The following is a 27,541-nucleotide window of genomic DNA, read 5'->3' as shown; positions in this document are numbered from 1 at the left end:
ATCGTCATCATGATCGTCATGGACATAAATGCCAAATCAAGACTAGGGGGCTCTCCCATATATGATAAAAAGGGAGAGCTCTGGAATGAATGTATAGGCTGGCCTTCAAGTACTAAACAATAACAAACCGATATTCGTAAGAGGGGCCAACAAAAAACACATTAACGTAACTCTTGCAAGTGAAGGGCTATCTAAACGTATAAAAAACTGGGAAGCTATTTACCTACTATCGATATGTAACGTACGAGGTAACGGTAAACCGGAGAATCGTAAGACTGCCGAAAGGACAAAGAGAAAAAAAATTAACAAGAATAAGTACCTATCAGAGGTCAGGAAAATAAATAAAGAAGAATTTTTTGACCTTGGCCAACTCAGAAAGGCACTTAAGAATGCCGTTGAGTTGGCTACCACAAAGAACAAACAACAAAGAAAGGACCCCCCACTGATAAACAAATGAGATAGAAGGTTTACGGGAAGAGTTCCTCCGAGCTCGTAGGAATTAAACAAGAAGCCAGGGCGCCCAGAGCTTAGAGAAATATACAAAGCATTAAGAAGATACTAAATAACAAAATAAAGAAAGAAAAAAAGAAAAGGTGGCTGAACTTAATGAACACGTTAAAGAACGAGATATAGAGCGATGAATACAAAATAACCATAAAATCACTTAGAATCATCGCCCCGATAAATTTGACAAAGCCAGCGGCGCGAATCAGCAGAACTTCTTTTTTTTACCAAGGAAGAACAAACCTTCTTAAATGTCTTCCCCATGGTAATAAAAGAGTTCTCGGAAGAAGAAATAAAGACCGCTGGCCTGAAAATTAAAACGAAGAAAGCTCCCGGCTCCGATAGCCTGCCACCCAAGGCACTGAAGATAGCAACAATGGAGAAACCAGGTTTGATCGGAAGCACATTAATCTACTGTGGAACCAAGAGTTTCCCAGAGAACTAAAGTAAGCAAATCTGGTTATGCTTCTCAAGCCTGGGAAACTCCCCGATTTAGCATCCTCTTACAGGCCAATATGCCTCCTAGACCGCCTTGGCAAATTTTATAAAAATCTTGTCAAAAAGAGGCTTGAAGACAAATTGGCAAGTGAGAGAGCTTTATCCAACCAACAGTTCGGATTTCAAAAAGGTCGATCAGCAGTCGATGCCGCAATCCGGATCAGATACGAGGTAAAAACAAGTAGGAAAAGGTGGGTAGTCCTGATTCTGTTAGACATTAAAAATGCCTTTAATTTGGCAAACTGGGGCCTCATTATTGACAGGATTGCCGAACTTGGGGCTCTGGATTACTTGTCCAACATAATGAAGATAAGGATGACCGCTGGAGTACCCCATGAGTCGGTCCTGAATATTTTATACAATGGGGTATTAGAAGTAAATAGAACACAAGAAGTAAGGACAATAGCATACGCAGACGACCTAGCCTCACAAATCGAAGATAACATTGGGGCATTATAAGTAAAGTCAATAAAGCAATGGAAAAATCGCGAAATGGATAGAGGAAAACGATTTAAAATTGGTAGTAAAAAAGACTGAAATAATTATCTTCAGGGAACCACGGAACCATAAAGATGTAAACATTTGGTTCAGAGGCTCCGATCTAATACCCGAGAAAAAGACAAAATACTTAGGAATAATTTTCGACGATGACATTCGGCCAGCGTATACAAGAAGCATGTCGAAAGGCGACAAGCCATAGGTTTCGGTATAAAAAAATAGAGGATGATCTGTGCAGAGTCTGGAGTAGTGGATGACGCGTAACACTTGATATTTGTATGCCCTGTATATCATACAGGGCGAGCCTAGCTACAGCTGGTACTGGGGTGAATCTGATGAATTAGCGTAAAAGGTAATAGAAAACAAATAAATGTTTTACTTGATTATTGGTTTTGTCACTGAAACCATGAAACATAAGGAAGAAAAAGAGAGGAGACTGCAACAGAGATAATTTGCTTATACTTTTATTATGTTGTGTCGTCCTACGCCAGCGGGAAATGGGAGCGAATATAACTCACACCTCGGTAGAGCTGGTAATTAACTTCCATGTTTTTAACCTATTAACTTACAATTTTAACTGTCTTTTAATTTTTAGCAGATCTTGGGTCTTAATCTCTAATTTTAATATTCAAATGATTTTATTTATACGAATATATATCTACATTTTATTTATCTTTTATATATAAAGAATTATGTATATGGTGATAGCCTCTATACAGCCCCCACCAGACTATAAGTCACAACAGCCATTTACACCATGTTTTGTCTATTTGTAGTGTAGTACGTCTTTTTTATGATTTGTCCAATATAAATGAAGGGCATCTGTTAAGGAAAGAAGAGGTAAGTTTAGTTGGTAAGCAGCCGGTTAAGGTTAGACGTAATCGGCTGAATCCAACATACCTGGGACACCTTTCCAGAAGTCTTTGGAAGACTCTCACCTCAAAAAAAAGATAAGAAGAATAAGTGACCATTAATTGTTATTTTGTAGTATCCTTTTTTAGTAATTTAGCTAAATAACGTGATATTCATCATCATTCAATCTTCGCTAATCCACTGCTGGACATAGATCTCCCTCATAATTTTCCATCTATTTCGATCTTGTGCCTCTTGCATCCAATTCCTATGACAACGTTTTAGATCGTCAGTCCAACGTGTTGGTGGACGACCTCTGCTTCGGTAGGCATCATCTCTTGGTCTCCATTCCAGTATCCGCTTTGTCCATCTATTATCTGTATCTGTGACGTGATATTATCATGATTTTAATCTGAATTTGATATCTGATATTTCTTTTCCTTTTTTCCTACAAAACAACTTATGTCCAATAGTTTTTGTCTAACATATAAAATCACTCACTTAAAACTGACTAGGCATAAAAAATGCGAACTCTATTAGCTTAATAAGTATCTCACTTTTTTCTTCTTCTTTGTAGATAACCTTATTGTGTGAGTATATTTTCATCTCATGAGATCGAAGATATATTTCGTGTAAAACAAAAGTTTATTGTTTCTTCAAAGTAATAATAAAAAATTAATATTATGGTTTTTAGTTTATTCCCATAATGAAATTTACAAGAATTTTAAAATAATACAAATTATTTAGAATAACGTGAAGACTATTATAAGTATATTATATTATTAACATTTAATCATAAATACTGTTTTCCAAAGACATGGTTCTAAACTTTAGCCATATGGCATTGATTAAAAACTACACATATTATATGTATATTGGTTTTTAATTAATGCTTATGGTTAGTCTAGATCTAAGGTAATCTAGTAAGAAAGTACAACATTTAAAAACATTAACAAATGTTTTCCTTAACGGTATTTCCAGCCCAATATTTGCGTCCAAATATATTAAAATTAGCAATTAGTCGAAGTGTAATATAATAAACTATTTCAATTAAAGATAACATTGAAAATCCTACAAAAAGTCCAAGTAATCCACCTAAATTTGCGACGAAGTCTATTGGTCCGAACAGCTCATTCCTTTCCGATGTGATAAATTGATTATCTTTAAAGAAAACTTGAAACGTTGACATGTGCTTGCTGAAACATTATATAATTTATATTAATATACGTTAATTTACAATAATATATAGCCTTATATGTATATAAATATATATATATATATATATATATATATATATATATATTTATATATATATATATATATATATATATATATATATATATATATATATATATATATATATATACATATAAGGCTATATATTTTTTTGTATATATATTAATTAAAATTTTATCATAAAAATAAAACGATACGGTAGCTCATACTTGTTTTTGCCGGAAAATATTAAAAAATATTTAACAGGAATCAATTTTAACCTGAAATCGCTTAATAAAAAATGCCGACGTAAGATTTGGGGTAGAATACCGCGTCGTGTCTATATGGGTAGACTTCGGTAAACTACATAATTGTAGGAAACTGCGCGGAAACCGGTGTCTGGTCAATTTGGAAATCAGCTAGTGAACATCAATCTATGGCTAATTTTACCCGGAGATCAAATTGGGGATCATAGTAACTTGCTGAATTCATCTTTTGAGAACAAAGCGACCGGAATTATTGAAGTAGTTTAAAACATGCTTGTAGTACTTAAATCTAAGAAAACGAAAGTCCTTCTAAAGATCATGGGGACAATGTTTTTTTTTTTGGTCTACAGAGTGATACGAAAAATAGATTAAAAGATCTAAGCAGAGTCTTTTGTTGAGGTAAATAAATGACCATCATATACTTATAGACTTTATTATTTTTATTGGTAATAAGCCACAATTTAAGTTTAAAAAAAGTTTATTCACGTTTTAATTTCCACTTCGGAAATCGTTCTCAAAATACAAAACTTTAATATTGTTTTGTATTTTGAGAACGACTTCTGTGGAAGTGGAAATTGAAACGTCAATTACCTCATTTTAAACTTAAATTGTGGCCTATTCCCAATAAAAATAGTAAGTGCTTTAAGATGCCACGAGAAAATAGCTTCAGAACAATACTTATAGACTTATAATTGAATAAAAAAATGATTTTTATTATATAAGTTGGTAACTTTATTGAAAGTATGTTTAGGTATTGCGAAACTAAATTAGAGAAAATTAAATTTTTAAGAGGGTGTCACCAAACCACATTTCCACTAAATAGTAGAAAATATTTAAAGCAAACGAATCGTGATTCCTAAAACAGGGAAACTCCTTACCAGCATTGAATTCTATAGACAAATTTTAGTCCTTAGCACTCTAAGTTCTAGATCTACTAGAGGATCCTTAAACGAATATCACATACTTAATTTCCAGTTTGGATTCAGAACTTATTCCCAATAAAATAGTAATTACTTTAAGATGCCGCAAGAAAATATCTTCAGAACATATTCTTATTCTTTTGCCTGTATCGATTGTAGACTACTAAGATATATATTGCTTGTATACTACTATATTAGCGATATTAAAGATTATTTGTTGACCACAATTCTCTACTCCTAGAACGATGTCATAAAGTTACAAACCGTTATGTGTTTGCTTTATTTGTTTAAAACATTTGTTATTGATTTTATGCTACTGTCTTAAAATATTTTACTTATTGCTAACAAAGCTATTATGCATTTTAAACAAAATATATTAGAATCAATAGCTGTAAATACCCTTTTGTGTAATTTGAATCCTCAGCGGCCCAATTCCAATTGAGTTGGGAACTTTGAATTATATAATTCATTTTCGAGCAAATGGGTAGACAATCACATTCAGTACTTCTCTGTTTTCCTTTGAGTTTAAGTAAATGTCCATCTATACTAGCGTTAAGCATATCCACTAAAATAAAATAAATCAATCTAAACCATCTGAACAAATTTGAATGTAATTATAATTTCGAATTGTTTCTAATTCCCTGTGTCCGATTCTTTGGAATCGACGATAATAAAAGATAAAATATATTGTTGAAGTCGTGGAGTAAAATATAGTTTCATTGACAGTTACTGAATTATTACACTATGGTTATTTTTAAGGTAAAAATTTATAATAGACTGCATCCCAAACTAGTTCCGAAGCTATATTTATAATCTCACTAAAATGCTACGATTAATAAAATAAGTGTATTGCCCTATGCGTAGAACAAAAACATTTGACTTTTGAAAGTTGGTAAATATAATTTGAACCGAGGAAATAATTGCAGGCATTTCGTCAATACATATTAGGCAATCTATAGTTTGCAGCAAGTTGAACAAACTGTAATTAAGCTACTAATCGATATGTTTCACAATTATATACGGTAAAACTATATAAATTTAAGAAATTAAGATTAATGTGAGATTACAAATTAATGGACTAATTTGTGATTAAACATATTGGTCACTCTATAAATACCAGACGACTAACAGAAAATATCTAAATACATAGAAGGTAAAATAATATTAATAGTTTAAAATAATCACAATACTCCATAACATCATAATACTAATTTATTTGGTTTTTGAATTATTATCTCACCCGAGCAGTGATACCTATAACTTGAATATTTAGAATTTATAATTCAGTTTATCATTATATCGCTAACATGCTCTGATTATAATCCGGGGGATGAGGCATAATTTTTTAACAAGTCTGCGTTTGATGGTTTCAAAAATACTGAAAATGGTATGCAAAACATAAATTTTTTACACATATAACGTGCTCTATTTGTCTTTCGTGAGGTGGATTCTCGTACTATTGGTATCAACTTGTGTATAGGAAGAGTAGTTATTTTTCCGTTCGCCTTTTGATCTGTTACGACTTTTGTCAAACCTTCGGCTCCTAGATGTGTTTCGATTATCTTCACTAGTGGCCATTTCTTCGGCGAAGTATCGTCCTCCTTTATTATCACCACTTCTTTTTCTAGGTTTTTGACGGGTTTTTGCTACTTATATCGTTGTTTTAGATTTGACAAGTAGTCATATTTCCAACTGTTCCAAAAATCTCTTTTTACCTTTTCTAACTGCCTTTACCTTTGTGGAATAATCGTATATGTGTTTAACTCTTCCTTTCTATTTTGTGAAATTAGTTCTCTCCCAATTAGAAAGTGTCCTGGGGTTATTATTATTCTGTTCGCTGTATCTTCCGTATCAACGCATAAATGTCGGGAGTTCATGCATGCCTCTATTTGAGCTAGCACTGTGCTTAGCTCAAAAACTGCTCAAAGTTTTTGTTCGGCAATGTTATATTATTAGTTTAATTAATTTGCTTTTGTTGGGTATAATTAAGGGATGTTTTTCATCATATGATAATTCTGAGTTCTGAAGTCTCCATGTAACCCGTAATATGCCATGGTTATCCACATAGGGTAGTAAGTTTAATAGTTTACTCCTCCCGTTAAGTGGTTTTCCACTCTTTGCCGCTTTTATCACTTCTGTGTAGTATAATTCTTGAGTAATCTTTATTACTTTTTGCATAGTATTTCCCAATTCTTGTGGGTGAATTGTTCCGGTTTTACTTCTCGTTTTTTGCATTTGTCTAAAAATCTAATGCAGTGGGATAGTATTCGTTGCATTCTATTCAGATTTAAAAATCTTTTGCAAATGTCACTGGCCTTTAAGGTTGTATTTGCTATTATTTCTTATTTCTTTTTCTTTTCGTCGGCATACAATCTCTCTGGTATTGGAAACCTAATATTTGTTTGTTTTAGCCAGATTAGTCCATTCCACCATAGGTCCATATTCACTAATTCTTTCGCTTTTATTCCTCTAGATAAATATTCTGCTAGGTTGTCTTTTATATCTACTTTTAACCAGCGAGCAGGTTGTATGGTGTTTACTATTTCCTTTACTATGTTCGCTACAAACGTTTTCCATCTGCTTGGTTGTTCTTGTATTTACGCCAGAGTTATTGTGGAATCAGACCATGCGTATATTTTAGGATCACTGCGATTATTGCTTAAATTGTTCTTTTCATGAGTCTGCTACGTAGCAATGCTGCACACCATTTTGTGCATTGTAAACATTTCTGTTAACTCTGTTTGCGCTTGATCAGCTTCGGCCAACGTTTCTGATCCAGCTAGCACGTCGTCTACATACATGTGGTGTTCAACAACTTCTGCAGCTAGTGCATATTTTAATTTTTTCCTCATTACATAATTCCTGTATCGTTCTTAATGCAAGGTATGGCACCGTATGTAAATATTGATAGCTGATACTCCGTTATCGGTTCTTTTACAGACTGTATCCATATTATTTTCTGGTAAACTTGACCTTCTTCCGCTATTTTTATTTGCTAAACATTTTCTTTAGGTCTGCCGTATATGCTATTTTATACGACCTCCAATTTATTAATACATTTGTAAGATCTTGTTGCAAACGAGGTCAAGAGTGCATTATATCATTGAGACTGATTCCTGTTGAGCTTTTATTGGAAGCATCAAACACGGTACTGCATTTTGTTGTGCCACTATCCTCTTTTATTAATGCATGATGAGAAAAGTAATGCCCTTGCTTATTATCTGTTACTATTGTATTTAACTTTATGTGTCCTAAGTCTTCATATTCCTTCATAAATTTTCTGTACTTCTCTTCCAGTTTTCCGTCTCTATGAAATTTCTTCTCTAATTACAGAGTCTAAAAACTGAAGGGTATTTTAACTTCAAATCTTTCTTCCTTATCCCTTTTTAGGGTTCTTTTATAATATTCTTGGCACTCTTTTTCTTCTATTGAGAGAGTATTGCTTTGATCTACTTCTTCTAACTCCCAATTTTTTTTTAGTTCTTCATACATCTGTCGCCTAGATATCATACTGAGTAGTTGTATATTAGGGATATTCTCTTGCTCTGCTATCCCCTATATTATTCAACCCAATTTAGTATTTTGGTTAGGTTGGTTAGTTAGCAAACCATCCTTTGTTTAATATACTCCGTCCAGTAATATCAAACTATACTCTTTGGCTCCTAACAAAATCTCTATTGGATTTGTTTTATTAAAATTTAAATCCATCTGGACTAAGTTCCTATGGTTCTTTTCTTTTATCTGTATCTCCTGCTAAGGTAGATTTTTTGTTATTTTTAATAGCACAAGTGCTTCGGTCTTCATTTCAAATTCATTTTTAAAATGTACTTCTAAGTTTAATGACACGCTTCATTTTGTCGTCCCTTGATCCCCATTGCCAATTTTAGATATCTGGGTGTGGACAGCCTTTCTTTTTATTCCGAGACTTGTAGTGGCCTGATCTGTAATGAATGATGGCTGCGAGCCTTGGTCAATCAATGCTCTGATCAATTGTAAGTTATCTCTTGAGTCTTTTACTCGTACTAATGCAGTAACAAGTAGCACTTCTTCATTATGATGACTTAAACAGCTCACGGTATTCTCTCGTCTCTTGTTGATCCGTCGTAACTGTTGTCACCTCTGGTCCCACTCGAATTGGGTCTATTTTGTGGCCTTCTGTTTTCAGAATTGCTTCTGTTATCAGACTGACCTTCTGACTATTCTGTTTTCAGAAATCCTTTTGTTATCATACCGACCTTCTGACATGTGTAGCAATGAATGATGCTGTTCATTATATTATGCACATCTATAAGAGAAATAACATGGTACTTTTTTGTGTAGTAGACATCTACCGCACCATTGCTTTTCCTTTCATTTCACTGGTATTAAAACAAGGTGATCCTGAATTAATGTCAAATTTTCGACCATTGTCTGTTTCATCTGTGGTATCTAAGATTATTGAATATGCAATCCTGAAACAACTTTTATTATTTTTAGATATCAAGCAAATTATCAAAAAGCATCAACATGGATTTCGAAATAAATTTTCTACTTCCACAGCTATTAACTGTTTCTATAAGGAAGCCTTAATCTCAATTGAAAACAGTAAAAATCTAATTGCCATTTTTTGTAAACTCAGTCGTGCTTTTGATCGTGTGCAACACGATGTACTCCTCCATAGATTGTAGAGATATTGTGTTAGGAGAGTTGCCCATACTTGATTTGGTTCCTATCTGAAAGACCGGCACCAAATAGAGTGAAAAACAACTTTAAGATTTCAATGTCCAATCCGATTCATAATAAAAATGGAGTACCACAGGGCTCCATATTGGGCCCGATACTATTTATTTTGTATATTAATGCACTACCAATGCTATATCGCGATAAAGGTATACATTTTTTACGAGATAAAATAACAAACTCACTGAAGACCTTCTCTGATTGGTCCAGTAATTAGTCGATTCTGTTCAATGTGCACAAAACTAAATTTTTATACTAAACTACTAAACCTGATTTAAGTATGTCCATCAATAATGTTGAGGGTATTTTGAGTTTTAGTGATGTGAAGTTTTTAGGAGTGACTTTCGACTCTCATTTATCTTTTAAGACTTATGTTGGAATGTATGTAAAAAACTTAATTCTAATAAATGTTATCAATTGAGAAATTTTGGGTAAAATACTTAGTCTGCAACACCTTCGTCTTTTTTATTTTTCTGAGGTACAATCGGCAATGGGTTACGGTATAACTGTCTGGGGTGGCTTTGCTAGTATAAAGGACGTTTTCAAGGCTCAAAAGCTTATTGTCAGATGTATTGCAGATGTTCCGTATGGTTGGTCTTGTAAAAACCTATTTAGAGATTTAAATACATTAACAGTGTATGAAATTTACATTTTGGAATTATTGATACCATTTCATAAAATAAAAGAACTTTTTTATGTAACAGTGATATTCACTCACACACAACACAAGAAATAAGAAACAGTTTGTAGTACCCTATCGACATTTATAATAAGTAGGAAGTCATCTACTGTCTGTGTCCTTATACATTAGGTGAATATTACGAGAGTATATCTGTGAATGCTCAAGCTCCAACATAACCAAATTTAATATTATTTAATTATATGTCTATATTGTACGTTTTTATGTATTTTATTATGTTAAATATTTTTAATATATTGTTTCCATTTTTTGGTAATGTTTAATATTTATAATTTTAGTTTTGACTTGCTGTAAACCTTGTTGTAACTTACAGTTATATAAACTATCTATCTATGTATGTATCTATCTATCTATATATTTATCTATCTATCTATCTATCTATCTATCTATCTATCTATCTATCTATCTATCTATCTATCTATCTATCTATCTATCTATCTATCTATCTATCTATCTATCTATCTATCTATCTATCTATCTATCTATCTATCTATCTATCTATCTATCTATCTATCTATCTATCTATCTATCTATCTATCTATCTATCTATCTATCTATCTATCTATCTATCTATCTATCTATCTATCTATCTATCTATCTATCTATCTATCTATCTATCTATCTATCTATCTATCTATCTATCTATCTATCTATCTATCTATCTATCTATCTATCTATCTATCTATCTATCTATCTATCTATCTATCTATCTATCTATCTATCTATCTATCTATCTATCTATCTATCTATCTATCTATCTATCTATCTATCTATCTATCTATCTATCTATCTATCTATCTATCTATCTATCTATCTATCTATCTATCTATCTATCTATCTATCTATCTATCTATCTATCTATCTATCTATCTATCTATCTATCTATCTATCTATCTATCTATCTATCTATCTATCTATCTATCTATCTATCTATCTATCTATCTATCTATCTATCTATCTATCTATCTATCTATCTATCTATCTATCTATCTATCTATCTATCTATCTATCTATCTATCTATCTATCTATCTATCTATCTATCTATCTATCTATCTATCTATCTATCTATCTATCTATCTATCTATCTATCTATCTATCTATCTATCTATCTATCTATCTATCTATCTATCTATCTATCTATCTATCTATCTATCTATCTATCTATCTATCTATCTATCTATCTATCTATCTATCTATCTATCTATCTATCTATCTATCTATCTATCTATCTATCTATCTATCTATCTATCTATCTATCTATCTATCTATTTAGTATCTAGACTTTGTTGTCTTTAAAGATTTCCTCCACCATATTTTGGACAACCCTCCAATCCAACTAACGGTATTCTAGCTTTGACATTGTTAACTTTTGCACGTTGGATTCCAGCACATGCTACCTTAATTAAAGTAATGTTTCCCAGATATCTTAATAGGTGGATTGGACATGGGCAGTGTCTTTTGTTACCAGAGAGAAAAGAAAACGTGATCTATCTTAGAGTTTACAAGCTTTTCCTGAAGCTGGTAGCTAGCATTAAAGTTCTGCAATTCGACCAAACTTCTATCGAAAAAGTGATACTAATCCTTGTGCGTCTTGAGTACTAGCTGGAATGGTATACTGAGTAGTCACCTGGAAATGGGAACACATCTTGTTTTTTTAGTGGAAACACCATGTGAAGTTAAATGTGTCGATAGCAATTAAAGTAAACTGTATACTCACGCTTAATCAAGCTATTAAGAGCGATGCTGGGAATATTTATATTCCACTATGCATCAACAATTTACTCATATAAATTACCATCTTTCTTGTACTCATTGCGTCGAGTAAGAACGATAAACACCATGTCTTACTTTACTGGTACCTTCATATGCCCCTTTAAATTCCTCAAACATGAGATCAGGTACTTCTTAGACTTGGCTTGCTTCTACTTCGTCGACGTCGTATCCTGCTTTAAATAGCGCCAGCCCGTTATGCTGTACTATTATCGGTATTCTCCTCGGAATCTTGTTTATTCGGTAGGTGACATCGTTAATCTTCTCCCTATTAATGTATGGATCTTCCCGGAACTGCTGTTACTTGGTAGAGCAACCCTTTCGCTTTTCTCAAGTATAGAGCCAGACTTTGTTATTATTTTTAAAACAAGCGATCTAAAGATGGGGACGGATCAATTCGTATATATCTAACATTCCTTTTTCAGTTTTTCGGTAGAATTCAAATCGATCGGACGTGTGTAAATTATCGGCGTTAATAGTATCGATAACAAAACTTTTTTCCTATTTGTTTTGTTGTTTTGCGATAAACAATTAATTTTGGTGAAACTATAGGTGTTTTTTCATAAAGATGAGTGAATTAAATGGGGGCAGCAAGCCCCCCGACCCTCCCCCTTATGATAAAGATGAAAATCAGGTTGGTATGATGGAATTTACAAATATGGAAACAATTTCACAAAAACAAGAGAACCAGAATGTAAGTACTAATTTAATGTCTAATTCTTTGGGAAAAAACGATAATGGTTCTAACGTTAATGAGAAGGTAAATAATAGACAGGTTTATTTATATACAAATAAAGATACCGGACCATATCATGTTTACGTAGAAAATTTCTCGGGATCTTTCACCGGTAAGATAAATGCTTTAAGAGTTGGTGACATTATTCTTTCTGCGTTTCCTGAATTGGACTCAAAAATTACAAATATTGATTCTATTGGTCGTAATAGAATTAGGATTAAATTAACAGACTACAAAAATGCAAATTATTTAATAAATCAAAAAAATTCATCAGTATTTGTTAAAAATAACTTAGAATTGTATATACCTAAATTCATTCTGTTCCGACAAGGGATAATTAGAGATATTGATACCGAATTTTCTGAAGAATATGTAAAATCAAAAATTAAACAATATGATAGTCATTGTAACTTTGAAATTGTAAACGTTCGGCGAATTAAACGCAAACAGGAAGTAATTGAAAATGATTCAAAAAAAATAATTTACGTTCCCACAAAATCGTGTATTGTTTCCTTTAAATCTCAGATATTGCCGCGTTATATTTCAATAAATAAAGTTATTAAAGAGGTTGAACACTATACACAAAAAGTTTTAATATGTTTTAATTGCCTCAGATATGGGCATTTAGGTAGTCAGTGTAAAGGTCGCCCAAGATGTGGTAAATGCCAAGAGTCACATAATACAAAAGAATGCCAAATAAATGACTATATCCCAAAATGTTTCAGTTGCCAAGGAAATCACTATACAACAAATTTATCAGTGTGTCCAGAGTTTAAGAGACAAAAATTAATTAAGGAAGCTATGAGTTTTTCCAACATAAGCTTTTTTGATGCCAATAAACAGGTTCCCAAAACTTCCTATGCAGATATTTTAAATAAAAGCAATACGAGCCATCCATTTGACTTACTTGTTCAACCCACTTCTTCTACCTATTTACATTCTAGTTCTTCCTCTACTTCTGTTCAGAATATTCCAAAAGTCAACTCCTCTAGAAAACAATTTGCTTTCCATTTGCTTTATAACAGTAACTCAAACGAATTAAAAGATAAATCTAATAAAAGGCCAAGGCCAAATACTCCTGATCCATCTGAACAGATCAGAAAAGAGATTATTTCTCAGGTTAATGTTCCCAGTACTTCGGGAGGAATATTAAGTAGCCCTCAATACAAAAAAACAATTATCACAGATCGACAGTCAGAGGTCCTAGATCCTAGTATAATTAATGTAATTTTAGAATTGGTTATGAAAATTGTTAATTCTCTACAACAAACAAATAATTTAAATGTTTCTAAATCAGAAATCATCCAACTAATTAGTAAACATGTAAATCCAGATGTGTTATCAAATTCGCAGACCTAAACTCAAAATTAAATGTTTTGCAATGGAACTGTCGTTCGGCAGTTTCAAATAAAGTAAATTTAGAATTTTTACTCCATCAAAATCAAATTCATATTGCCTTATTATCGGAGACATGGTTTAAGCCTGGTTTGTATTATAACTTTAAAAACTTTAATTGCTTTAGAACAGATCGTATAGATGGATATGGTGGGTCAGCTATTTTATTGAAAACAAATATTAAATGTCAAGAAATTAGATTTAACATAAATATTCCTATTACATACACATGTATTTCCTTTAAACTACCATCAACAAATAAAACCATTCATCTTGTATCCCTATATAATGAACCGAAAAACAAAACTACAACACAGCAATGGCTATCCTTTTTTAAAATTATACCAAAACCCTTTATTTTGGGAGGTGACTTTAACGCGCACAATGTCGCATGGGGCTGTGAAGTTGATGACATATCTGGAAAATCATTGTTGGATGCTATCGAGCAGTGTAACCTTGTATTTTTAAATGACGGTTCACCCACCCTTGTTCCTTTAACCACACATTCACGAGCATCTGCAATAGACCTCACAATATGTACTCAAGATATTATAGCGCTACTGAATTGGAATGTTTTACAAGATCCCCATGGATCAAACCACCTACCCATTATCTTTTCAATTTATCACCCAAAGGGAAAAGAAACCCAGAGACTACACAAAATCTGGAATTTCAACAAAGCAGATTGGAATTTGTATTCATCACTCTTTACATCTCTAAACCAACCCAGGACGTATGGTGATCTAATTGAAAACTTCTACTTCTCAGCCAATACAGCAATACCACAATACACGAATATTACCAACAAACATCACATTCCAAAACCTTGGTGGGACAAAACGTGCCAGGAAACAGCCCGACGCAGAAAATTAACTTATATTAAATATAAGCAAAATCCCACAATAAGTAACCTAATAGAATACAAAAAGATGGACGCATTAGCGAAGAAAACCTTTAAGGAGAAGAAAAGGAAAAACTGGAGGGAGTATTGTGAAAGTTTGAATCAAAATACTCCCATCAAGGAGGTATGGAGGAAAGTAAATTGCTTCAAAAATCGCAAACAATCCAATAAATTGCCTATTGACCCGGACGAACCATGGATAACAGAGTTTTACCAAAAAATTTCTCCAGATTGGGTTCCGAATGATATTACCAACTCCATAGCCACTGTTTCTAGAGATAACCTTTGCTTAGATCGTCCGTTCTATCTATGGGAACTAAGAAGGGTCCTCAAACAAAATAACAATACTGCTCCTGGTAAAGACAATATATCTTATTCTATGATTTCTAACCTGACAAATGAACATAAAATCCATCTACTTCATATTCTAAATAATATTTGGCAGAAACAAGCACCAATTCCAGAAAGCTGGAAGGAGTATATTATAATACCTATAAGAAAACCTGGCAAACGTGATGACGATTACAATTCATATCGCCCAATATCTCTAGCTTCTTGTCTTCTTAAAACCCTGGAAAGACTAATTAAAAATAGATTAGAGCATTGGTTAGAATTTAATGACATTCTCCCACACTCCCAATTTGGTTTTCGCAAGTTCAAATCCACGCAAGATGCCATAACTGCTCTCGTAACAACAGTTCAAGTCAATTTCACGGAAAACTCATCTACTGCAGCTGCATTTCTGGACGTATCATCTGCTTTTGATAATATAAATTTGGATATCCTTGAACAAAAGTTATTGTCAGTCGGGATACCTATAGGTATAACATCCTTTTTGAAAACTTTGTACTCAGAGAGATTGATTTACTTAAAAATCAATGAGAAATTTTTTTCTCCTCGACTGTCCAATATAGGCCTGCCGCAAGGAAGTATTTTAAGTCCACTTTTATATATTTTATATAATATAGATTTAGAAGTCATTGTTCCTATTAACACAAAAATACTACAATTTGCAGATGATGTGGTACTCTATTCATCAGACAAATCAATCGATGTTTCTAAAAATAATTTAACAACAGCTATATCAACAATACATGCATATTATCAATCAAATGGATTAACATTATCAGAATCCAAAACAGAAATCTGCTTCTTTTCTAGAAAACATAGAATTCCAGAAGGATATATAAGTTGTGGTCAATTCAAACTTCCAATTAAAAACTGTATCAAATACCTGGGAACTTATTTAGACAGAAAACTTTTGTGGAAAGACCATATTCATCATATCATTAAAAAAACCGAAAAAACTATGAATATCCTAAGAGCTTTCTGTAAAACAAACTGGGGTGCAGATCCCAACATTAGTTTAATGTTTTATCGATCTATGATACGACCAGTTTTCGATTATAGCTGCCACTTGTATGGAAACGCATCGAACACCCATTTAACAAAAATTGAGGTACAGAAAAATAAGTGCCTACGCTTGTGCCTTGGGTATCTGAAATCTACACCAATTAATGTAATGGAAATTGAAGCTGTTGAACCGCCATTGAATTTACGGAGGCAGTATCTTACCGACAAATATATAGCTCGTACCATTAGCAGAGACCAAGTATTTCTTAAAGATATACACAATCTGGCTGTTTTAGATTTGACTAAAAGGTATTGGTTTAAGAAAAAATCTCCACTCGTGGCGGTAAGCTATAGAAATCTGTCTAAATTCAAAGAGGTACTTTATAAGGGTCATCTTCCACCAGTTTATACTGAAAAGCCTCATGTACTGTTCTCAATAAAAATCAAGACAGAATTTCTCAATGATGTCCAAGGCCCCATGTTTAACGCAGAAATTCAGAAGAAATGGCCTAATTATTATTATATATTTACTGATGGTTCAAAAAAAGGAAATAACACTGCTTGCGCAATATACCAACAGAATTCTGGACTACAGCATAAATATAAGTTACCTGATGAAGCCACCATCTACACATCCGAAATGCTGGGTTTAAAGTTTGCTCTTTCTCACGCTTTGACAAACGAAATGAAGAACTGTGTAATATTTACAGACAGTAAAAGTGCAGTAGAAAGATTAGGTATAACAAATAAATCCAAGCAATTTTTTTTTTTTTTTTATTTATTTATGCCTCAACCTCATAGGGTCATTGGCGTTGTACAATTTAGAGTTTTACAGTTTATTTAGTACATTTATGGAATGTAAGTATGATGTCAAATTTTTCATATCAGTTCCGTCACTTAATATTGCCTGTAAGGTATCTTGTAATTTATATTGAAGTCTCTCCATGTGATATAAAGGACACTCCAGTAAAATATGGCGAACACTGAGCACAATATCACATATGTTGCACTTTGGTTTTAATTCACTCTCTAGCAGATGTTTATGGGTGATGGCGGTGTGGCCTATTCTCAGACGAGATAGGATGGTTTGATGTTTACGCTTATTGGGGGTTGATTTCCAAGGTAATATGGAATGTTTTACTTCTCGTAGTTTGGATGTTGACTGATTCCACTTGGTCTGCCAATCATTGATTATTAAGTTCTTGATTATAGGTTTTATATCTAGATGTGGAATGCTTCTGATTTCTACAGCTTCCGGACTCGAGATTGCTAGTTTTGCCAAGGAATCTACTTCTTCGTTACCAGCAATTCCAATATGGGAAGGAATCCATACAAAGTTGACATTTATGTTCATAGTTTGCAGTTGGCTTAGTGCTGATTTAATAAGTAGTAGACTTGGATGACTAGGATATAAGTTATTTAGGGCAATTACAGAACTTAGGGAATCCGTAATAATGACAGGGTTTTTGATACTATTTTCTACCACAAAATTTATTGCATTGAGAATAGCAGTTAATTCGGCTGTGTAAATGGATGTTAATTTAGGGAGTTTCATTAATATTTTTGTTTCATTAGACATAAATGCTGCTCCCACTCCATCTATAGTTTTAGAGGCATCGGTATATATAAGTGTATGGTTACTGTATGTCTTGAATTCTTGGAGGACATATTGATATAATGCTTTGGGATGGTTATCTGCTTTTTTATATATGGAGAGTTTGGTATTGATAGATGGGATGGGAACAGTCCAAGGGGGAACAGTGTTAATATCGGGTATACAATAGATATCTTGAAATTTGAATTCAAGTTCATTGAGGTATCTATTTACCCTTTCATAAAAAGGAAGGTCAAGCCTAGCATGAGTTTTAAAGATATTCCTAAAACGGTCTGAATTTACATAGTGATTAACAGGATTCATAGAATTTGCCTGTATTGATGCCGCATATGTTAGTGAAAGTTGTTTTCTTCGGAATTCCAGGGGGACTTCTCCAGCTTCACAGTGTAAACTTTCAGTAGGGCTAGTATAAAAAGCACCTAGTATAGTTCGCAAAGCACTATTTTGTATTCGATCGAGTTGTTTTATGATATATGGTTTTGCTGAATCATAAATAATACAAGCGTAGTCGAGTTTGGACCTGATCAATGACTTGTACATAAGGGTCAGTGTTTTACTATCTGCTCCCCACGTGTTGTGTGCAACAGTTTTTATAATGTTAAGTGCAGATTGACAAGTACTTTTTAGATCATGAATGTGGTGGTTCCAGGATAATCTGTTGTCAAATGTCATGCCTAGACATTTAATTTTCTCAACATATTTTATTTCTTTATTAAACAGTTTTAATTCTGGAGTGATATAACTTCTTTTTTTTGAAAATAGCATAGCCTTTGATTTTGTTGTTGATAATTGAAGACCTGTGGAATTTGTCCATAATTCGAGATTCCATAGCACTTTCTGTAGATGGGTCTGAAGGGTTTTATCATTTATCCCCTTAACAAAAATGATTAAGTCATCTGCAAAGAGTCTAGCTTTTACTGGTAAGTCACAAGTGGAGATAATATTATTTATTGCAATAAGAAATAGGGAGACGCTTAAATTAGATCCTTGAGGAATTCCGTTTTTTTGAATTTTTGTATTAGATAAAGTACCGTTAACTCGTACATTAAAAGTTCGATGAGATAGGAAATTTTTTATGAATTGTGCTATATTACCTTTTATTCCCCATCGACTAAGTGTTTGAATAATACCATGTCGCCAAACTGTATCGTATGCTCTTGTTATGTCAAAAAATACTGCGATACATTTTTGTCCACATGCCATTGCTTCATGAATCTCAGACTCTAAACTAATAAGATTATCCAGTGTTGAACGACTTTTTCGGAATCCGCTTTGTTCCGGGGCAAGTAATTTATTATTTTCTAAAAACCACATTAATCTGTTGGATATGATTTTCTCGAGAACTTTACACATTACACAAGTTAGAGAAATAGGTCTATATGAATGTGACAGAGATTTTGGTTGATTTTGTTTATAAATAGGGATGACAATAGATGAACTCCAGATTTTTGGAAACTTGCTATATCTCCATATATTATTATAGATATTCAGCAAGTGTTTCTTTGCAGATGAAGGAAGTTTTTGAAGAAATATTGCAGGAATGTTATCAGGACCGGGAGAAGAGTTTTTTGTATTATTGAGTGAGTATTCTAATTCATCCATGGTTATGGGATAATTTAAAGGAGAAAGGTCATCAGGCGGTATATCAATACCTTTGGATTCCTCTTTCTCTTTTTTGGTCAAAAAATCTGGAGGAAGAACATTATCACTTGAGAATCTTTCAAAACTATTAGCTAGAATATTAGCTATGTCTAGAGGGGAAGTGTATATTTTTTGTTTTTCTTCTAAGAAGTTAATGTGGTTTGGGGTATTTTTCCCGGATATCTTTCGTATCATTTGCCATACTTTATTAATTGGTGTAGATGAATTTAATTCTGAAACAAACTTTTTCCATGATTCACGTTTACTTCTTTTAATTATAAATCTAGCTCGTGCTTTTAGTCGTTTGAATTCTAATTTATTTTCAAGTGTATTATATTTCCTGAATCGATTTAATGCTGTTTTTGAAAGTTTAATAGCTTCTTGACATTCAGAATTCCACCAAGGGACTGACGAATTTAATTGTTTAGAATTCATTTTACCAACGGCTTTTTCGGCAGCATTCAATAATACATTGGAAAACTCTTGAATTTGACTATCAATATTATTATTTGATTGTAAAATTTCATGTAATGCATTCATTTCATTTAAAACTAGATTATAATACTCTTGCCAATTTGCATTTTTGATATTCCATTTTTCAACATTATAAGAGTATTGTATACTGTCAGGATTTGTTATTACAATCGGAAAATGGTCACTATCATTTAAATCAGAAAGTACATCCCAAGATAAGGTAGCTGATAATGCTGGATCACATATTGAAAGGTCTATGGCAGAGGATTTACCAGTAGAAATGTCAAAATGAGTATTTCTTCCATCGTTTAGTAGGTTTAACTGAAAATTGTCCAACATTATTTCGATTCTACGACCTAATGGAGTAATTATTTTTGATCCCCATATGTAATTATGTGCATTAAAATCTCCAACTATTAGACGAGGTGAAGGTATTTGTTTAATCAAGTCTGAGATTTCATTATTGCTTGGGTTTTGTGTAGGTGGAATGTATACATTACATATGTTCATTTTTATAGGCCCTTTGATAGTAATTGCGACCGCTTCAAGTTGTGTATTGATTTGAAGAATGTCTACATCGATGGATGAATGAGTGTAAATTGCTACGCCACCACTAGCATGGTCTACATTTTCTCTATTTTTATATGTGCATGTGTAGTGTTTTAAATTATGAACTTTAGTATTTTTAAAATGAGTTTCCTGTAAACAAAGTATGGATGGAGTAAGTTTTTTAATCATTTGTTGTAATATCTCAAGGCGAGTGTAATATCCTCGTAGGTTCCACTGGATAATTGAGAAAGCCATTATAATATATCTTTTACAATTTCGTTATCGGATTCGGTGTTAGTTTCTGATTGTATGGATTTAAGTATTTTGTTTCGAAGTCTAGTGCATCTATTTTTTGATTTCCTATTTGATAAATTCTCATGTAGTTGATTTAAAAGTTTCAATAGGTTTTCTAGATCATTTGTATACGTTTTTATTAAGCTTACTGGGTCAGGGGTACCATGAGCATTTTCCAGTATATCTACTAATGTTTCATAAGATATTGAATGATTTACTGAAGTATCTTCATATATTCGTCTAGCTGAATTTTTTATATCGTCAGTTACTTTAATAGTTCCTATGTCTGTGATTGAAGACTTTGGCTTTTTTAATTTAGGGTCTGGAAAGGGGTTATTTACTGGAGTATCATTTGGTGGAGGGGTTATAATTTCAGAGCGATTTCGTTTGTTTGAGGGAGGATCGTGGGACATTTGTTGAAAATCAGTGCTTTCTTTAACATGAGTAGATGGTAAAATATGGATATCCGGTTTAGTCGATAGTATAGGAGCCGAGGAAGATATGTTTTGCGTTAGGGGAATGTATTCATTGTCTATTGGATCAGTTGAAGTAGTTGGAGCAGCATTTTGTGTTTGAGATGTTTGAGTTTCTTTAGTAGTTGGGCAATTTCCAGCCGAATGTCCCGCTTGCCTACAATTAGTACATAGATCCTTCTCCATTACAAGAAATATACGATATGATGTCATTTCGTAATTCACAATTATTGAGTCGGGTATTGATGAGACTGGGGGAGAAATAAAAGTATGCCTTCTGAAACTGAAAATGTGTTTGTAATTAGGATTTGATGTACCAATTTTTAAAAAATTTATTGGAGTTACCAAAGTTAATCCCAAATTAGAAAGTGCATTTTCAATAATTGAATGTGGGATTGAAGGACAAACATTTGATATCAATAATCTTTCATTTGGTGACATTAATTTACGAGCCTGAATTTTTTGATGGTTTACAGTTATTATCCCTTTGTTAATTTGTAGAAAATTGTTAACTAAAGTTTCGCTTGTTAGATAAATGCAAATTCGACCATTTGACATTCTAGAGGAGAAGAGAATATTTTTTGGATGCATTAAATCACCAACTGCAAATAGATAGTCTTCCAACTTTGTATTTTCCAACGCAGGAAAAACTATTGCTTGTGTTTTGGATGGAAATTTAGGTACATTTTGATTTGTGACAGTTGCAAAAGATTGTTTCATATTTGTATTTGATGAACTTTGCTCCAGTTCTTGTTCAGGGGCCCCAAGAGGCGGAAAATTATCCATTTTTAATTATTATCATCGATAATTCTCAAAAACCTAGTCCGGTCCTGTCCCCTCGATATCAGAACTGATAAACGGTAGCAGTAAAAAGTTGTTGCTTTATAACCAAAATTGATTCTTGTTTACGTGGATTTAACTTAAATGTTAATTATTTTGATTAAATAAATGTTTGTACTCACAGATTTTATACTTGTGGTGAGAAAAATCACTTAGGTTCACTTTTTAAGTAAAACTGTAATTAGTTTGATGCTTTTTAACACCTAAAAACTGGATTTATGTGGAGCTTGTTTTAAACCTCGTTTGACTTCAGAGGTCGATCGATCAATTCAAATCCAAGCAATTGACTCATCTAGATATAGAGATTTTAAAATTGTACTACGAGGTTTCAAAGCTCGGAGGAGAAGTTGTTATCGCATGGATCAAAGGCCATTCTGGGATAATGGGTAATATAATAGCAGATGCTCTGGCAAAAGAAGCATTATCAAGCGGAGAAACCATAGACAACAATATTTTACCGGTATCAGATATAGATGTATATAATAAACATCGGCTTAAATTAAAATGGCAAGCCAATTATACGGAATCCGAAAGTCAGTCATCATTTAAATATTGGCAACCCACACTTCTTAAAAAAAGGTGGTTTCATTCAGAGTCCAACAGAAGTTTTATTAAAACTATTAATAGACTAAGGTCAAATCATGCTCTAACACCTTCAAGAATGTGCAAAATGAATTTAGTAGACACTCCAAACTGTACTTGTGGTAAATATGGAGATTTAACACATATCCTGTTAGAATGTGTAAACCAACAAGGAAATATTACGTGTTTATATGAAAATTTACGAAAACTAAATGTCTGTTTCCCATTTCACATAAATGAATTAATTTTCTCTGGAAACGTAGAAATCTATAATTGTATTTATCAGTTAATAAGAAATTGTAAATATAAACTTTAAACAATATAATTTACTAACCATAGAATTAAGATGAAACTTGTAAGCAATTTGCGAACTCCAATCATGTAATAAACCTTTTAATACGAAAAAAAAAATAAAAAAAAATAAAAAAAAAAAAATATATAAAAAAAAAACAAAAAAAAATGTAAAACAAAATTATTACAAAGGATGACCAAAACAAAATAAAAAATATATATAAAGAAAAATAAGAAAATAAAAAGAAAAAATAAAAAAAAAATAATAAAAAAAAAATAATAAAAATAAAAATAAAAAAAAAATAAAAATAAAAAGAAAAATTAAAACTCACATTTAGTACTAACTCGAACTCTGATTGTTGTTCTGTGAATACAAATTACAAAATAGTCTGGTCAATTGGCTATGCCAAGGCCATAAAAAAAAAAAAAAAAAAAAAATAACATTCCTTTTCGTAATTTGTTAACAAAACTTTCACTTGCTACATCTCCCGTCCAAATAGGACTTTTGCTGGTGTTCGGCTCGTTGATTTATCAACCCTTTCGGCTTCCACTCTTTTCACCTGTGCTAATCGTCAAGCAGTTTGTTGAATTAGCTGGGCATTACCAGTATCGATTTTATATTTGACAATAAGTAGTTCTTCCGGTTTTCCTTCCTTTCAGTACGAAGATGTTCCAATACCGCCTAAGAAATTCCCTGAATTTTGAATTGAAACAACTGCAATCATTTGGTCAAATTTATCGTTGAAATTATTGAATACTATCGTCTGACCGACCGATTATGGACGTCACGGGTACACAAATTCCTGTCTTTTTCTTGATCTAGAATTTCTTTAACAAAAGTAACCAACTTATCAATTGTGTAGGATAGTTAACTATCCTACACAATTTTTAAGTTAAATAGAATTGCCTAGACTCCATCTCACAACTTACTATTAAACGTAGGATAAGTTGTCATTATGCTTCGTTATATTAATCAACCGTGGCTGTGCAATGAAATGAGACTGACTGTAAAAAGTCTAATGAATAATAAATAAAAAAGCAGATCGCAAAGCCAACCGTTGGAAGCTTGCGAAATTAACTTATGTGATTCCTTGTTTCGCCCACGCACCCCAAAAAAAGAAACAAAAATATTGGTTATCAGAAAACATGAAATTGGTTAAATTTTCATACATAATATTTTTGAGTATTTTTTTGGGTTTTCCGTTAATTTTTAGATATAGATATTAAAATCAATTTTTCAATAAAATTTCTATTAACCCGACGGTAAAAAATAAAAATCTTTTGATCATGGTGTCCTATAGATAAAAGTTAAAATGCATTTTAAAGGTGAATAGTGCAGATTTTGTATGCAATGTTTGCACATTGACGCAGTTAAAGTCAGTTTCTATAAAGTTAATAATAAACGTTGCGCGATTTATTGCCATTTTTTTTACATTTGGACCGGTCACTATGGAATTTTCACTGTTAAAACCGAATCTTTAAAACCTATAGCATTAAATTTCGATTTTAAATTTTGGCAACATATATGAGACATTTAAATTATGTCTAAAAATATTGAATTTAAACTTTCACATTACAAAAGATCTAAAAAGTTCCAAAAGATTGTTTGTAATCTGTTTGTAAATGTAAAAAGTTCAGCAATTTTTGGCACATTTTAGATGCCTCCTTATAATTGTTGCCGAAACTCAAAATCGAAATAGATTTATCGATAGTATAAGTTATAGGCGACCTGTTAATGAAAGTGTATCTTACCTCATATGAATTGTAAAAAGTGGCAAAAATTGCTCAAGATTTATTTATTTTACAGTTTTATAGCGAATAACTTCATTTATTGGAAAATTAAAAAATATGTATTAAAGCTGCACTCTTCTCCTTCAAAACGCACTTTCATCGTTGTTGATAGAAAACTTTGGTCAAAAACATATTGACTTTTTACCGTCGAGTTAAAACAACTTTTATTTAAAAAAATGATTTCGCGTACGTAACTGAAATTTAAAATCGTTGGTTGCTGCAAGCGTTGTTTCTAAGACATTTTCATAAGACTGTTAATTTTGCAAAAAAAAATGCCAATAAACATTTTTGTTTAAAATTATCTCAGCTACATTTCTTGTTTGAAACATTTTTTCTACGACGTAGAAATTCCTGGTAAGTCGATGTTTTGAGACCCTCTACCCAACGAGTTTGTTTAGGGGGAAGCCCGGGGGTAAGAGTAGCTAACTTTTTTGTATCTTTTTAGGGTCCCAAAATTGATATTATCAACAACATTTAGCTTGTTTGTCTCATGTTTTAAAGGTCAAATCTTTGACGATTGGTCTATTACTTTAAAACTTATAATATTAAAATGTTAAGTTACAAATGAATTGAAAATATTTTATTTTACTTTTGCGTTAACACATACTCACTTATTTATTATTCGTTAATACATAAAAAATTAATGGTTACGTTACTACTTACATTATTTAATTTTTATCTAATTGTTTTATTGGATACCTTTCCAATATTTTTGTCGCACGATTATTTATATAGATTAAAAAAAAACGGGTGTGGCAGTCCAGTGGGACTGCCGGTGGAAGTTACACTTCTATACACGCATTCGCCATTACAAATTTATTTGGGAGTCAATCTGCACAATTCTATAGGTAAGACATAGCAGAAAGAGAAACAGAATTAATAACAATTTACTAACAATGAAGGATTGAATCAATATTTTGATGAAAATGTATATTTTTATTTTGGTATGAAAGAAGTTGAATGCAAAAATTTTTTTACACATACTCTGCAGTAAAATTCATTGTTTATTTTGTTATTAATATAATAATACAATACAAGTTAAACTGCAATATTCATAAGTATTTAAAAATGACAATAATATACATAAAAAAAAATACACTACAATACAGTGCAACATAATTCCATATAATAATACAATTCAAATTAAAATGCAATATCAATAAGTATTTAAAAATGACAATAATGTAATAATATTAATAAAAAAAGTCATCCCCGACTGGGAATCGAACCCCGGTCTCCCGCGTGACAGGCGGGGATACTGACTACTATACTACCGGGGACATAACACAAACGTATTTCAAAATTGACAGTTCTGGATCATGCAGTGATTTATTAAGATTATTATTTTGAAATACAAAAGACTAATATAATTATGAACATTTAATAAATAATACAAAACATATCACCTAAATAATAATACATATTAATAAATATTTTATTATATGTATAATATTATATGTATATATATCTTTATGTAATATATATAATATTAAATTATATATACAAAAGGAACATTTTTATATTAGAGAGAGGAAGAGAGAGAAAATATATCTTCTGTCTCTCTCTTACTCATTATCTTACATATGTAATGATTTCACAGATTCACTCCCATACAAATTTCCAACGTGGAGCGCGCGTATAGAAGCATAACTTCAATAACTTCTTTTCTCATTTGCCATTTTGTCCGACAGCTGGTTTGTTATCGTCAAATTGTTAATTTTAGAGCGTCGGTAGACTGTCGGAAAAATTTGCTAGTCACAGATCTTCCTCGACGAATAGAATTTGTACAATTTGTTATAGATAGGACAAATGCAAATAACAATTTTGTTAGCAATATTCTTTTTACTTATGGATTCACTTTCACACGTAGAGGAGTTTATAACTGGAGCAATTGTCCCATTTGGAATAATAGAAATTCACATACCGTCAGAGAAACACACTTTCAACATGAACTGAGAATAAATGTTTGGTGTGAAATTTTTAGAGATAATTTAGTAAGTCCCTTTCAAACCTGCAAATTTCAACGTCAATTCGTATTTTAAATTTCTTCAAAATACCCTTTTTAATGAACTTGAAGAGTTACCATTAAACCAAACAAAAGATATGTGGTTTAAGCAAGATGGCTCCCCCCACATTTTCCCTTGGTGGTGCGAAATTATTTAAATAATAAGTTTAAATATCCAACAAGAATTATGACAACAAATAAGTCAAGTGCCGCAAATTTTATTAGAAATCAAACCAACATATTTCTGAAGGTTAGGAGTAATTTTTTTGATAGAGTTCAAAAATGTATTGAAGTAAATGGAAGCCAAATTGAAAATTTATTAAATTGATTTATTGTTGCAATAGTCTAAATAAATATATTTTTTAATAGTTTTGTCCTATGTAACCATCATTTTATTAACAAGCCCGATTTCAAAACTTACCAAGAAAAATTGTTTTAGGATAATAAAAATCATAGTTCTGATTTTTTATGAAACATTAATATGAAAAACTCATTTGAAATAGAGTTTACTGAATCTGTGTGAAATGGATGTTAGCAATAAAATAAGATTACGTATTTCAAGCATTACTTTTAAATGCAAATAACTTGAAAATTTTTAATCTATCGCATTTAAAAATAAAAAGAAAAAACATGCTACAATGAATATTACGACAGGGGC

The 27,541-nt window shown here is 32.0% G+C and overlaps 1 protein-coding gene across 1 annotated transcript in view; it reads right to left on the bottom strand.

Moving 5' to 3' along the window:
• Nucleotides 1-3,033: 3,033 nt before the first annotated feature.
• The window catches only part of LOC140447700 (pickpocket protein 28-like), a 162,023-nt gene continuing 137,515 nt past the window's right edge, over nucleotides 3,034-27,541 (bottom strand). Inside the window, exons 9-10 of the mRNA XM_072540498.1 lie at nucleotides 5,153-5,318; nucleotides 3,034-3,548 (exon numbers count right to left, since the gene is read on the bottom strand). Of these exons, the coding sequence (XP_072396599.1) occupies nucleotides 3,302-3,548; nucleotides 5,153-5,318 (413 nt within the window). The 3' untranslated portion in view covers nucleotides 3,034-3,301. The remainder of the gene's footprint in view (nucleotides 3,549-5,152; nucleotides 5,319-27,541) is intronic.

This window comes from Diabrotica undecimpunctata, chromosome 8 (genome assembly GCF_040954645.1).
Source record: "Diabrotica undecimpunctata isolate CICGRU chromosome 8, icDiaUnde3, whole genome shotgun sequence".
Lineage (NCBI taxonomy): Eukaryota > Metazoa > Arthropoda > Insecta > Coleoptera > Chrysomelidae > Diabrotica > Diabrotica undecimpunctata.
The sequence above is the reverse complement of the archived record's forward strand: the minus strand, read 5'-3'. Positions and strand labels throughout refer to the sequence as shown.